We start from the raw sequence: 14,794 nt of genomic DNA, 5'->3' as shown, positions 1-14,794 counted from the left end.
AAACCACACCATGAACAGGAACTGGTGTGTGTGACGCAAAGAAACCACACCAGGAACAGGAACTGGTGGGTGTGACGCAAAGAAACCACACCAGGAACAGGAACTGGTGTGTGTGTGGAATTGTAAGCTCACGCTGAGAACGGAATCGAATGCTGGCCGCAAAGCAATCCCCGCTGGTGCACGTTTAGCACCTTCCAAACGAATGTACATCGAAAGAGTTCTAGCTAGCGAATCAAGCTGGCCCATACCACAGGCTTTATCCGGATATATTTTTTATACAGTGTAGCTTGGTGACATTTTGGTGACATCGTACTTTAAAATACCTTGGTGACGTTTCGGTGACATCGTACTTTTATGACATATAAAAGTACATCTAATCTGGAAACCTAGCGGCTTGGTGACATTTTTAACAATTAAAAATCTCACCCATTTAGGAAGCTAATGGATTGGAGGCACCCTGAACACACACACACACACACACATACACACACAAATGCCTTTCTGAAGGCTTGCCAGTTACTACAGAATATTCAGGTGGTCCATGTGGCTGTGATCAAAAGCGATCTAACTCAAGGGGTGTTTGGGGCGCCATGCCCATCACAGCAATGATGCATGAACCACAGCCATCAGAGCAATGGAGTGAACCAGAGCCATCAGAGCAATGGTATATGAACCACAGCCATCAGAGCAATGGTGTGTGAAGACTGGGTGGATGTGAAATATGTATCAGCGTCCCACGTATGACATTCAGATAAGTGCTGGTGCCCTGATTAACGAGCAACACATCGGCCCAGACTATACTCAATTCAACAAGTCCGACACCATCAGGAATGACATCAGTGCCTCAGGTGTTGATGACCCCACAGATATGGTGCCAGGCAGGGTGAAAATGGCATATAGTCCGGTTGTTTGTTGTACCCAAGGTTATGGCCTCAAAAGCGTCCTCTCAGGTACATCCAACACCCACACGGCACATAATAAACATTTGTGATAAAAATTACTAAAATCAAAATTGAAAAGACATTATTCAATGGAAAAAAATAAAAAACAAACAACCACGTGATTGTCACACGCAAGGGCCGAGTGCATGTGATGGCCGGAACGTCCTCCCTTTGTGACATCTCGCCGTTCACCTTACGTGCCAGTTGTGGGTTCGCGCAGTACAACCTAGGGCCAGAGCATCACATTTAAGACCCCTTCTTAGCGACCCCCTCGTAAGAAGACCATCCCCACACAACAAGCAAGCATGGCGAGACGACATCAATTTGACAGAAACTGGGAGGCTATGTATGTGTGGACTATTCTAAGTACCCAGCCACCCAGGCCTCACACGAAGAGAGACAGTGAGAGAGAGGTAAGGGGGAGGGAGGGGGGGACATGACTCAGCCAGGGAAAACACCTGATATTCAGTCAGCTAAACGGTACGGTAAACCATACCGTGTCTGGGCTTGGCAAAGTTTTACGGCCGGACACCCACTCCTGACACCAACCCTCCCCAATTCATCCGGGCTTGGGACCGGCATTGAGTTGAGCCGGCATCCTCCTGGGATCAAACGCAACTCAATGGCTGGGTTACAAGGTCATATACTCCTTCTAATTTAACTTGGCCTAAAACTGCCATCTACCCATGATTCCCTGCAAGGTTAACAAGCACCTGTCATCTGGTTTATGGATTATTTTGTTTTATATTTTTCCTCCCTCTGTTCTGTTATTGTATAATCATCATCATCATCATCACCACTGGGACCTCCTTTCCCACCCAGGGCAGGGTAAGGAGTAGGAACATCCAGACAGCCCAAAAATGTCCAATCCAATGGGCCACACTTCCATTCATTCATCATTCAAGACCACGGAATCCTGGCTGTATTGGATATGCCAAAAACATTCAACACGTTCTGTAGCTTCACATAAACATGTCCAATAGTCAATCTGGACACTGTCACATTAAAAAATGGGTTGCCAAGTCCCTGATCATGCACTTCTCACAATATTCATCCGGCCAGCTCGATCTCTTGTCAGTCCCCTAGCCTCACTGACTTCCATACCTCTCTTCCTCACACACTCCTCCACCATATCCCTCCACCTTCTTGGCCTACCTCGCCTCCTCCCTCCTTCATATTCATCCAGCCAGCTTGATCTCTTGTCAGTTCCCTAGCCTCACTGACTTCCATACCTCTCTTCCTCATACACTCATCCACCATATCCCTCTACCTTCTCCTTGGCCTACCTCGCCTCCTCCCTCCTTCAAATTCACTCAGATTAACCTTTTTCACCACTCTATTGTTATCCATTCTCTCCACATGACCATACCATCTCAGTACACTCTCTTCAATTCTGGTGTCCACAGACTTCCTCACTCCGCGACTTTCATGAATCACATTATTTCGTATCCTATCCACTCTCTGTACTCCATATACATATACATGACAACAGCAATAATAATGCAAATATATCAATGGAAATAACAATAGGAAAAAATCTACACGAGCATCAGAAAAATCGTACATCACAAAACAACAACAACAACAATAATAATAATAATAATAATAATAATAATAATGTACAGCAAATGCATAATAACACAGCGAGAAAATGAATAACTCCCCTACATTTATTGCCAGCTAATTCAACAAGCATTTTATAACCTGAGGCTGTCTCCCTCTTCTTCTTCTCTTTCTCTTTTCCCTCCTTTTTTCTCTGTCTGATCGTAGGTTTACTGTTTCAAAGCAAAAACATGACCCCTTTCAGCTCAGTGACTTCATTTCACTAGTAACCAAGGAGATTCTGAAGTACAATTGCAGTTGATTGATCTGACTAGTAACCAAGGAGATTCTGAAGTACAATTGCAGTTGATTGATCTGACTAGTAACCAAGGAGATTCTGAAGCCTGATTGCATGAAATAGAGGATTCATTTGACTAGTAACCAGGGAGACTAGAGTATAATCACATGAATGAGGTTTGATTTGACTAGTTACCAAGGAGATTCTAGAGTATGATCGCTGGGGAGATTTGATTTGACTAGTAACCAAGGAGGTTCTAGAGTATGATTGCTGGGGAGGGTTGATTTGACTAGTAACCAAGGAGATTCTAAAGCTTGATTGCAGGAGAGGTTTAATTTCACTAGTAACCAGGGAGATTGTACAGAACGATAGCTGGAAACAGGTTTGGTTCGACTAGCAACCAAGGAGACTCAATGAACTTAGCCTATAATATTTTTTTAACAATGATGAAATTAATTTGGTTTGAATAAAAAAAAAAGACAGGTTATAAAATACTTAGCTACATAATAATAGTAATAATAAAAATAATAATAATGACAATAACAATAATAATAATAATAATAATAATAATAATAATAACAACAGCAATGAATCAGTCAAAAGGGGAAAATAATTTAGCATCCATTTATTCCCATATAACTGAACTACACATCTTTTATCACCCCCTTGTGTTGTGTAGCGGTTGATCGGCTGATACTGTTTACAGGACCAATGTGGTGTGACGCTACACCCTGTTCTTCTCATATTGTTCATTGCTTGCCCACAGAAGGCTTAGTTTATTTTATTATGTGTTTTATCTACCTATTGCCAGACGCCACAGTCCCGTAAGGGGTGGCTGTTAGTCTTTGAGTTAGATGTTTTACGGGGAGGGGCACTAACCCTCTGCCAACACACTTGCTGACACATAGGGAACACGTATGGGTTGGTTATATGGTTACCACCCAGCGTTGTAATGATTTCCTGGCTTGCAGGAAACAATTAGGCTTGTCATTCAATGTAAAGCCACCTGAGATGGAAAGAGGTGTAATAAAATGTGACAGGAATGATGGGAGAAATAAGGAGAGAAGAAGGCAGACACAGAAAGAGAGTGATTTTATGATAATGCACACCTGTATAGGTTTGCATTGCAGAAATATCAATATCTCATATACTGATGCGATCTGTGTGCACGTGTGTGTGTGACATCAGTGGAAAAAGACTATCTATCTATTACCAGACGCCTCAATCCCGTTTGGGGTGGCCACAAACAAATCGCCTCCAAGTCGCCCTGTCCCCCGCCATTTCACTGCCCTGCTCCCAACTCACACCCCCCTCTCTCATATACCTCTCCACCCCATCCCTCCATCTCATCCTCGGCCTCCCCCTCCCTCTTCCCCCCCCCACCTCACTCACATACACTCTCTTCGTCAGTCTTTCACCCTCCATCCTCTCCACATGGCCAAACCACCTCAGTGTGTTCCTCATAACGCTTCCTATCACATCCAGATCCACACCACAACGCTCCTTTATATCCTCATTCGTCAGCCTGTCTCTCCACGTGACTCCACAGGCTCCTCTTAAATAACTCATTTCCACTGCTCTCACTCTTGACTTGTGTCCTTCCAACAATGTCCAAGCTTCACTTCCGTACGTTAGAGTTGGTATCACAATACTGTCATGTAGTAACTTTTTCACTTCCATGCTCACTTCCCTGTTTCTTATCACTGCTTTCAAGGAACCAGCAACCTTTCTTCCCTGCTGTACCCTTTCAAGCACTTCACCCTCCAAACCTCCAACCTTACTCATCACACTACCCAAATACTTAAACGTACTCACATTTTCCAATTCCTCACCATCCAACCTCGCTGTACATTCACTAACTTCACCTCTCTCAAAGACCATCACTTTACTCTTCCCTACATTCACCTTTAGGTTCCGTTTCTTACACACTCTCTCAAACTCATCCACCAAGCCTTGCAGCTCCCCTTCGTCTTCACTCAACAACACAGTATCATCTGCAAACAACAGTACAGGGAGTTTCCAAACACTATCCTCTCTCACCAGGGCCACTCCAACATCCACTACCCTACCTTGTACCTCTTTTATTACCCCATCCATGTACAGATTGAAAAACCATGGAGACATGACACATCCCTGCTTCAAACCAACTTTCAAAGAGAAAAATTCACTTAGTTCACCATCCACACGCACTGCAGCCTTCGCACCATCGTACATACTCTTCACAGCATTCAACAACTTCCCATCTACTCCATATATTCTTAACACTTTCCACAATCCTTGTCTGGAAAAAGACGCTGGAGATTTATAATTACTGTGGTTACCAGGCAATTTAGGCAAATACATATTGCACAATGGTTTAACAGTGACCCTAAAAGACATATATAAGGAGACAGCTGCTGACGAACAATCATGCTTATGTTAATAGTGAGTAAATCTGTTAGTTGGTGACATCTGACAAGTGATGTTGTGAGGTTAGGGGATATTTACTGTAATTTCACACAAAAAAGAAGTTACATATCTTACTATCTTATCACACTGCTTTGTTATGTCATATACCGTACTGTAATATTCTGAACACCATCACTATCTTTGACAACATGTGCAAGGATGGTTATTCACTACTGTTTCAGTCAGTACACAACCTGTGAGTGCTTTCACATGTTCATGTTTATATGGCTGTGTTTCCATTACCCCAATCACCTCGCAACACTTGCCACACAATGCACACATATGGCTGGATTGTTACGTTGCATACTTTTCTTCATGGCACTGTACTAATCAGTAAAGCTGGGACACCTTTTTGAAGCCACATTTAAGATGAAATCTGAATACGATTAAAATAAATAAGAAAAATAAAGAGTTTCTGCACCAAAAGGAGGAAAAGAAACTGTTACCACTGGTGATGAGACACTTTACAGTGAGGTCACCAGTACCAGATAAATGCAGCAGTCAATTTTAGATGCCAGAGTTGGTGGTCATTTGTGTTAACGTTGGGAAATAACAACGACAGGCTTAATAAATTATCGCATTCAAACGTTAGATGTTTACAAACTTTACATGTTCAAATTTCTGTGTACTGTAATACTTTTTGTGCATTTTGTGTCCATTAACATTTTTAAACTGATTTGAAGGTTAATGTTGATTTTATCACTATCAGCAGGACACTGCCTTTACAATCTAAATACAACACTCCAGAGGTACTAACACAATATAATGATGGTACTCAATATGGTGATGAATGCCTGTATACACGGCAATAACACTAACACTATATAATGATGGCACTCAATACAGTGGTGAATGCCTGTGTATATGGTAATAATAATACTGTAATAATAATCTTAACCTTTCCTCCCACGTATGGCTGGGGTAAGGTAGGATAACAATAACAACAACAATAAATCACTATTATTACAATAACAGTAAAAAGAAATCCTGTTTACCCCTTTTCCCAGTAATACATGGGGTGGGTATGGTCCAGAAACAGATTAATAATGTAATAAAAGCATAGTGGACAGTGAAATGGGCCATACATCCTTTCATCCATCATTCAAACCATCACAATACTCACTGATACTACACACATAATCTACCTATCTCTATCCATCTACCTACCTACCTATATACACCATCACATAACCTAACTACTATACCTACCTATATACACCATCACATAACCTACCTACTGTACCTACCTATATACACCATCACATAACCTACCCACTATACCTACCTATCCAAGCCATCAATATTATCTGTTATTCATTCTTATCTATTTATCTATGTATCTATATTTAACTATAGCCAGACGCCTTCAATCTAGAGACTTATTTTCTGTGTTAATTCCTGCTGCTTTCATATGAGTGTATTAATCATGGCAAATCCCCTTCCTGTACTGGAGAGGTCCACTGACTACTGCATACCTCATCAAGCTCTCTCTCGTAAGCTTAACATTGTCTATGAATGTATGTAAGTATCTCTCCACCCCATCCCTCCACCTCATCCTCGATATACCCCTCCCGCTATATCAATACCACTGAAAGGTTTATTTTTAGAAACCTTTTGAAGTGCCTGACTGCTACAATTCCTTTCAGTTAAACCAATACTTGTGGTGTTAGCCTGATTGTATCACTTGTTTGTAATGGCTCTAACATGCCTGCATGCATCTGGCCTGGGTCACCTAATGGCGGCTCTCCACACTGCTTGATTTCTGGCAGCCTCCCTGTTCAGTCCCTTATCCCTGAGGTCACATTCTCTTATCCGAGGTCACCCTACGACCTCATCCCAGGCCTATGTCAGTCCAGTCTTGTGTGTGTGTGAGTTTTTTCCCTCCTCTGTTCATCTTGTATTATAAAAAAGGTTTATAGTTGCCCATTCCTGTGTATCTAGGATGGCAGTTGTAACTTCTCTTATCTTTCCTAAACATTCACACTGATACACCTTCTACACACTCCTGTAACCACATTTCTCCCGTCAGTCACTTAGTTCATGTATCCAAGTCACTATCCTGCCCCCAACACTCCATAAGTCCATACACACACAATTCTCTGCCCTATTCCACACGTCCACACAAATATTACTGTACTACTGTTACTACATTCACACTTGCTCCCCTACATAAACTAAAATGAGACTGACTAGTGTTCTTTAACTCAAACAGTTCATGTTAAGAATCACAATTACCTGAGAGCTATACAGTAAGTACAAATCATTCATGAACATAATGAACAAAGGTGGACTGAAATACTGTACCACTATCAAGGCAACGAGGTCAAGTAAATTTACCAGCAGTACAAAAAACTACTAATAATCTATAGCTTTAGTATTATAATGTTACTACAGAAATAACAAATGCTTCTAAATAATAATAATAATAATAATAATAATAATAATCCATCCATCCATCATCCAATCCTACGTTGCCCCATGAGGAGCACAGGAGCCCGGGGCTAGGCAGTTAGTCCTGACATTTAAGATGAGAGTGAATTATAATAATAATAATAATAATTTATCTTTGAAATTTTTAATCTGTATATTTCCTAAGTAGGGGAGCATCAACAAAGTGAAATGATGTTTTAGTACATTACCACAGTCAGGCGCAGCACATGCGGCAGTGTGGTGAGGGTGGGATGTCCTCGTAGGTGAAGTTCAGTCCAGCACAACACAGGTGAAGGCTGGTACAATGGTGAGGTTGTAGTCAGTCTTGGCCAGTTGATTGCAGCCATACTACACTACACACCTGCTGTATAAGTCAATATAATTAGAGTTGCTTTATCTTAACCTGGTGGTCATTGTCATCATGTTTTAATTTTATTTCTTGTAGCTTGATGGCAGAATAATCCACCTCTATCTACCTATAGTCAGATGCCTTAATCCTATAAGGGGTGGCCACAAACAAATCACCTCCATGTCACCCAGTCCCCTGCGTTTACACTGCCCTTCCCCCAACTTACACCTCCCTTGCTGATATACCTCTCCACTCCATCCCTCCATACCATCCTTGGTCTCCCCCTCCACACAATGGCACAATAAGACAAGACTAAATTCTTCATCTATTGCACAGCATGTCTTTAGTAATATAATTATGGTTTGTTTATGTTAACCAGGTGGACATTGGCATCATTTTTGAGTTGTATTTCCTGTTCCTTGATGGCAGAATAAGACAGTACAGTACTAAATCTTACATCCATTCCACACCATGTCTTTATATATAATGCAGTACAGTACTTCATAAAAAAGTAAGCAGATATTACATGCTAAAAGTGCAACCTATAGTCTGATGAACAAGATACATCATTTAACTTTACCTTTGAACACCTGTGCAGAGCTGTACAACAAAATGCAATTACCTGTACGGTACTTCTGTACATTTCTCATATACTTTACAGATTTGTAACAAAGCTGCATCACCCTCACGTATATAAATCAGGCCTGTTGAAATAAAGTGTGTTGGGTAATAATGGTATGTCACATCTTTAATAAACAAAATGGTATAAACATAAGTGTGGTTAAAAAATGCATATAAACTAAGAATGAATGCAAGTACAATCAGAGATGAGGGTGTGCACAACCATCACATAGGCTTAACTACACACTAATGAAAGAAAAAGAAATTTCATGATTTTCTGAGCAAGTTTCCATGAAAGTACATTAATACTTTATGTATATACGTTAACTGTAGCAACGCTAAGTTACCAAGTGCCACAGGCCGTCATAATACTACCAGCAGCTGCTAAGGACTGACTTTGTACTCTGTGTGAACAGCATGACACAGGTATGAGGTCAAGTACTGCACTGCTATATCTGGACATATATTATTACATGTATCCTAATAACTTGTTAAGTCTATTTATGGTGAAAAATAATCATACACTGATATTTAAGTCTGTATCCATCATAGTGAATTATTCAGAGACAAAATGTAATGTAATTTTGCTGCTACTACTGCTGTATCCTGGATATTGATGATACTGCTGTATGCTGGATATTGATGATAAAGTTTTACCGCACTCTTTATACCTCATGAGGGGTTGCTTGCATTTAAATAAATTTGTAAACCTATAAACTTGTACACCATATTTGTATGTTAATCTGTTGTTATGGCTCAACATTCAAGATGCCACGAGTAACACTAAGATTGGTTACAAAGAGGTGGTATTTACAATACTTGAGGGTCACACCACAGTACTGTCTTATTCCGCTACTAAGCTAAATTTGGGGAAAAATAATACTAATAGCAACAATAACAGAAATATCTCTGGACCAAGTTAATGTGAAGAGAGCACAGCCTCGCCTAGGCTACACCAATGACCAATTGGCCTCAACCATTTTTGGTACTCCTGGATTTATTTTTTAATTTTCTATTACAAATTTTATCATTTCCACTGGGCTTGCTTCATTTGCTATTAACAATACTACCGGTAATCTAACCTAACCAAGCAACTTTACGAAGGAATGGGCTTTGTCAATCTATCTATCTATAGTCAGACGCCTTAATCCCAAAGGGGTGGCCACAAACAGACTGCCTCCATGTCACCCTGTCCCCTGCCATTTCACAGCCCTCTCCCCAACTCACATCCCTTTCTCATCTACCTTCTCTACTCCATCCCTCCATCTCATCCTCAGTATTTGTGATGATACAAGTATTTCTCTCTCTCTCTCTCTTTTTTTTTTTTTTCTTTAAATAATTCCACCTGTCATTTCCATCAAATGCTTCAGTTGCCATGGCCTAACCCACACAACACTGTCTACCAAATCAACCAGATACAAATATCATATGGGAATTTACCTTGATCTGCAATGAGAGTACTGTGCATAATAAAATACACCACAGCACACACCAAAACCTGTACAATGTGACAGCCATATGTAAAATACTGTACCAAACCACCTTCAGTGACCTGATCACCCGTCAATGATGTGTAAGTACTGTTTCCAATACTCACTGTCCTACAATATTCCCATTAACATTACAAAGGTGATTTTGCTGTGTGACAGGTGTAAGCAAAAATCACAAGACACAATGTTATTTGTGATTCTTACATAAAAGTGTCACCATAATATTTTTGAAGTTGTGGGCATACTGGTTGATATGGCTTTCGTGTCATCCCTACTAACCTAACACAACTTAACCTAATTCAGCCCAACTTAACTAACCTCAGCTATTTGGGTCCCAGTTGACCCACCACCCTCAGTACAATGCCACCACCGACATCAACCAACCTGATACAACCTGTTATTTCCACAGAATGTACTTGTCATATATGAAGATACAATTACTGGAGATAATTTCAGTACAAAAAATGGGGAATTCTTTACCAAACAGGCACGGAAAAGTTGGTGGAGGTATCATTATTACTATTATTATTATTATTAAAAAAAAAAGTGCGAGTTTCCAAACTTAAAAAGCTGGTGAGTTTCCAAATGTGAAAAGCTGGTGCGGGTTTCCTAATTAAAAAAAAGCTGGCTCATTTCCTCATTTACAAAAGCTGGTGCAGGCAGGGTTTCTTAATTTAAAAAAAGATGGTGCTGGTTACCTAATAAAAAACCTGGTGAGGGCTTCCTTAAAAAAAATAAATAAATAAATAAATAATAATAATAATAAAAAAAAAGCTGGTGCAGGTGTCCTAATTAAAAAAGCTGGAGCTCAAATATATATACAGTATATATAATTTCACTGTAGCTTCTAAATCTCTCTCAATATAGAATATCCACTGAACCAAAATGACCTCTACTGATTAATAGTGATGAAAAACAATATATACAACGTACTTAGGCTTTTCATGATTACAGTCCATAACTTAAATAAATTCTTTGCTGCAGCACATCAAAAAAAACAACAAAAAACAGTAAGATGATGAACATAAAGGTAAATTAACACAAAACTGAAAATGTGCAGAACAATTCGAATAAGCACAGGCAATGACATGATATTTGGTTAGGGTCAGTGTTATATGAAGACTGGGTAGGCCACGATCGGGTATTCGTTTTGATTTACCTTTGGCAGACTTGCTATCACAATTATTCGAAAAACTCAAAAGCTGCCTTAAATTGACTGGCTGTGTTGATATGAGACAGATTTGGTCATAGGAGGTAAAATGATGACAGTTCAATCACTAGACTCATGGCCTAGAGAACATCGTATATCTTTACAGGTTGTCAATACACCCCCAGGCATGCATTTATGGTGGAATATCCCTGAACTGCATATTGGCAACTTGTAAACTAATACCAATAAAATATCCTGTAAAAACTATAAAAACCATTCCAATAAGCAATATGAAACGTCCTTGGACATGTAAAATAACACAAATGCAATGTCAACTTAATGCACACTACTAACTCAAAAAGAAATTAAGGAAATGCTACAAGTAAAGATTAATAAATATATACCTGGGAGCAGCAGACTACCACTGATTAATGCGATATAACACGCTAAATATTCCTGTCACGCCTTCAATCCATTACACTGCACCTGTCATCACCAACACGACTGTCACTGCTTCATCATCTTCACATATTTCACACAATGCTCATCACACATACTCCACAACATCCACAAATACTCTACATACTACCGCCATTATTATTTATGTCATACAGTCGCTGACAATAATTACAAAACACAATATTTAGTAAAATAACAAAATCCATCCCGCCCCCCTACCTGTTGCAAATACCGCCGTCTGTCATTTCTATCTTATCTACTTTAAATTCACAGGTATATTCCTAATCTATCCACTAATTGTAATTCTTAACTCAATATCTAGAAATTATACTAATTTTATTCAATGCATAAGTAGGTACTTTAGATTTAAATTTGTTGGGGGTGATGTTTTTCGATAGTCATAGATATTATTGTGAATAGAGTGTTTCCCAAGTTCCTTTTCCGCGCTCTTTTCAAACACTATTTTGCAACTTCTTCGACTCCATTACATTTAAAAACTTACCTAGTTCGAGTACATGGGAGGTTATGAGACTTAACGTTTCTTTTGGGGCTCCCATCTCTCATCCCTTCTTGGATGCGGAATTCATTTCAGGAATCAAATAATCTCCAGAACTCCTCCAATACCTGGACATGCCCTACACAACCTACACTCCCTAACTCTTATTTGTTAACCACCTTCCCAAACCAGCTTTAAAAGTACCTATGGAATTGAAGATATTTACTATATAAACTAAGATATTGTATATACAGCATAAACTTTACTTAAAAATTGACCTGCATCAGACTTTTGGCAAAAATATTCACAGTAAATTCTGTTGGAGAGAGAGAGAGAGAGAGAGAGAGAGAGAGAGAGGCATCAGATTCATGCCACCAGGGGCTCTAGATATCCAGAATACACGATTATTCTGCAACATTTTTCTGTTACATACCTTCCATCACAAATTAATAACAATGTAAGTTTTTAACTGGCTGGGTTTCATTCCCTCACAGCATGATGTGGTGTTGCTTGGTTGATGGGGAAGAGAGAGAGAGAGAGAGAAATTGCCATGGTCATATAGCACCTGTCATGAAGGCAAAACATGACAACAAAGAATACAGGTTGACAAGAATATAAAACAAGTAAAAATAAAAATGCAAATGAACACTAAAAGCAAAACAATAAAAATACTGTATAAAGAAAAACGTAAACACATTGAAATAACTAAAAGCACCCCAAAGAAGCATTACTTCCCCCTCAAAAAATAAAAAATAACGCTGCAATCACTACAAACACCAAACAGAAGCATTAAACACCAAGACCAAAACACCGAACCTGAAATAAAATAGTTACAGGATGGTCAGGACTGGAGAATGCCCAGGCCGGGGCTGGATTAGGTTACGTTACACTGAAATGTAGGTTTTACAATACAGCAACACCTTGATATAACGGAATTCAATAGACTGGAATTCATTTTTATCGGAATCAAGGAGCTAATGGACTCAATTCTTATACAGTATATCGGAAAAAGTTCGATTAAGCCAGAAGCAGTCCAGACTGCCTCACCACCTCAGCTATGTTCACCACAGTAAGATAAGATAAATAAAGGACATGTTTATCAGTGTACAGCACAGAATAACTCAAAGTCAAATGGCCACCCCTTACGGGATTATGGCGTCTGGCAATGGATAGATAGATAGAAAGATTATTCAAGTTGATTATTTTAGTGCATGTATAATACAGTACATTATTCAATTTGATTATTTTAGTGTGACTGGTAAAATATATGGTAGAATACTCATTGATAGGGTTAGGCATATGACAGAGGAGCTAGTTGGAGAAGAACAAGGGGGATTTAGGAAGGGAAAAGGGTGTGTAGATCAGATATTTGTTCTAAGATGTTTAGTGGAGAAGTATCTAGAGAAGGGAAGGAAAGTGTACGCTGCCTTCATGGACTTGGAGAAAGCTTATGACAGAATAGATAGGAAAGGTATGTGGAAGGTATTAAGAACATATGGAGTGGAGGGGAAATTGTTGAGTGCTGTGAAGAGTATGTACGAGGGAGCTAGGGCTACGGTGCGAGTGGATGGTGAGCTGAGTGAGTTCTTTGATTTCAATGTGGGACTGAAACAGGGGTGTGTAATGTCTCCATGGCTGTTTAATATATATATGGATGGGGTCGTAAAGGAGGTACAAGGTAGGGCAGTGGATGTGGGGGTGGCCCTAATGAATGAGGGTGAGATTTGGAAGCTTCCGGTGTTGCTGTTTGCTGATGATACAGTATTGTTGAGTGAAGATGAATGGGAGTTGCAAGGTTTGGTGAATGAATTTGGGACAGTGTGTAGGAGGAGGAAGCTGAAAGTTAATGTAAACAAAAGTAAAGTTATGGTGTTTGAGAGGAATGAAGTCATAGAGTGTGCAGTGAGGTTGGATGGTGAGGATATGGAGAATGTGAGTGCATTCAAGTACTTGGGTAGTGTGATGAGTAAGGATGGAACTTTGGGGGATGAAGTACGTGAAAGGGTACAGCAGGGAAGGAAGGTTGTTGGCACACTGAAAGCAGTGATGAGAAATAGGGAGGTGAGTATGGAAGTTAAGAAGTCACTGCATGATAGTATTGTGATCCCTACCCTGACGTATGGAAGCGAGGCGTGGACCTTGCAAGAGGGAACAAGTCAAGAGTGAGAGCAGTGGAAATGAGTTACTTGAGAGGAGCATGTGGAGTGACATGGAGGGACAGGTTGACGAATGAAGAAGTGAAGGAACGTTGTGGGGTAGATGTGGATGTGGTTGAAAAGATTAGGAGAAATACACTGAGGTGGTTTGGACATGTGGAGAGGATGGAGAATGAAAGACTGACTAAGAGGGTGTATGTAGGTGAGGTGGAGGGAGGGAGAGGGAGGGGTAGACCGAGGATGAGGTGGAGGGATGGAGTTGAGAGGTATATGAGGGAGGGGGGGGTGAGTTGGGGGGAGGGGAGTCAAATGGTGGGTGACAGAGTGACTTGGAGGCATTTTGTCTGCGGCCACCCTTTGCGGGATTAGGGCGTCGGGCTATAGATAGATAGATAGATGTATAATACAGTACAG

At 40.1% G+C, this 14,794-nt stretch overlaps 1 protein-coding gene across 1 annotated transcript in view; it reads left to right on the top strand.

Moving 5' to 3' along the window:
- The first annotated feature begins 721 nt into the window (after nt 1–721).
- Nucleotides 722–14,794, top strand: part of LOC145401740 (serine/threonine-protein kinase 32B) — a 79,333-nt gene continuing 65,260 nt past the window's right edge. The window contains exon 1 of the mRNA XM_080273920.1: nt 722–950. Within this exon, the coding sequence (XP_080130046.1) occupies nt 722–950 (229 nt within the window). The remainder of the gene's footprint in view (nt 951–14,794) is intronic.

The sequence above is a fragment of the Coenobita brevimanus genome, chromosome 56 (genome assembly GCF_032717465.1).
Source record: "Coenobita brevimanus isolate Jiangsu-jjx chromosome 56, ASM3271746v2, whole genome shotgun sequence".
Taxonomy (NCBI): domain Eukaryota; kingdom Metazoa; phylum Arthropoda; class Malacostraca; order Decapoda; family Coenobitidae; genus Coenobita; species Coenobita brevimanus.
The sequence above is the reverse complement of the archived record's forward strand: the minus strand, read 5'-3'. Positions and strand labels throughout refer to the sequence as shown.